The sequence below is a fragment of the Mesitornis unicolor genome, unplaced genomic scaffold (assembly GCF_000695765.1).
Source record: "Mesitornis unicolor isolate BGI_N332 unplaced genomic scaffold, ASM69576v1 scaffold10511, whole genome shotgun sequence".
In the NCBI taxonomy this organism is placed as follows: domain Eukaryota; kingdom Metazoa; phylum Chordata; class Aves; order Mesitornithiformes; family Mesitornithidae; genus Mesitornis; species Mesitornis unicolor.
The window spans coordinates 1-982 of record NW_010163109.1 but is presented as its reverse complement, the minus strand read 5'-3'; the positions used below and the strand labels follow the sequence as shown (position 1 = coordinate 982).

General features: G+C 48.1%; 1 protein-coding gene across 1 annotated transcript in view; it reads right to left on the bottom strand.

The window, feature by feature from the left end:
• BARX2 (BARX homeobox 2) overlaps window positions 1-975 on the bottom strand; it is a gene marked incomplete at its 3' end in the record, with an annotated part of 27,908 nt that extends 26,933 nt beyond the window's left edge. The window contains exon 1 of the mRNA XM_010193824.1: window positions 789-975. Coding sequence (XP_010192126.1) covers window positions 789-975 — 187 coding nt within the window. The remainder of the gene's footprint in view (window positions 1-788) is intronic.
• Window positions 976-982: the final 7 nt, after the last annotated feature.

The window sequence follows — 982 nt, the reverse complement described above, 5'->3', positions numbered from 1 at the left end:
CAGGAAAAGAAGGGTTTTTTTTCCTTTTATTAAACTCCAGAATGCATTGTAAGAACGGTATTTTTACTTTTAACATGGATTTTTTAAAAGCTCACATTAGGAATTTAATAACGCCCATGGTCAAGACCCAATCGCTCATTTAGTTGCATTAAAATCAGTGGTATCTGGCCAGGACAGAGATCCACTTGTATGCATTTATTTGTATTCACCACAAATATTTTCACATCATCTCTGTTAGAAATAGCCTCACTTGTTTCAGAGGAAGAGAGAATTGCAGGTAGAAAACACTGTGTCTCAATAGCAGCTTTTCTCCTTTTAAAAATTTTCTATTATTTTCTTTGTACTCCCACAGATGGCGATGAAAAAACCACCAAGGGTTTAAACAAGCACAGGACCAAGGCCGCTTTCTAAAGGTCCCATGCCCTGTTATATCATTATCATTTGCATTGGTTATTTATTTGCGAGCACCCCGAGGAAGACAGAGGCTGAATCCCACCACTGCACACTGAGATTTTAACGTGGCCCTAATGATTTATTAAATGATGACTCCTGTCTTCCCTGGAAGATGTAAATACAAACCGTTCTGCTGGGGATGGGGTGTGAAAATTTGGGTTCATGGCAGGGAGTGGGTTTGGGGGAGTCTCCAGAGGAGCGGGACACACAAGGTTTGCTCATCCCACCAAGGTAAGGGCATCTTTGCTCGCCAACAGTGCCTGTACGCCTCAATGCATCCCCCAAAACCCCGGCAAGGGGCTGCTTCGTCCCCGTTTCCCTGGGCAGGCTCTTACCGGCGCAGGAGTGCAGCGGCTTGGGTCGGACCAGGAGAGCCGGACAGACGGAGCAGAGGGAAAGTTTCTCGAAGTAATCGCAGGTCTCCTTGGAGAGGATCTCGTCGATCATGAAGGTCTTGTAGCGCCTCCTGCCTGCCTTGGCGCGGCCGGGCGCGGCCAGCCCCGGCTGCCCCTGGCACTGCATGGCCCCG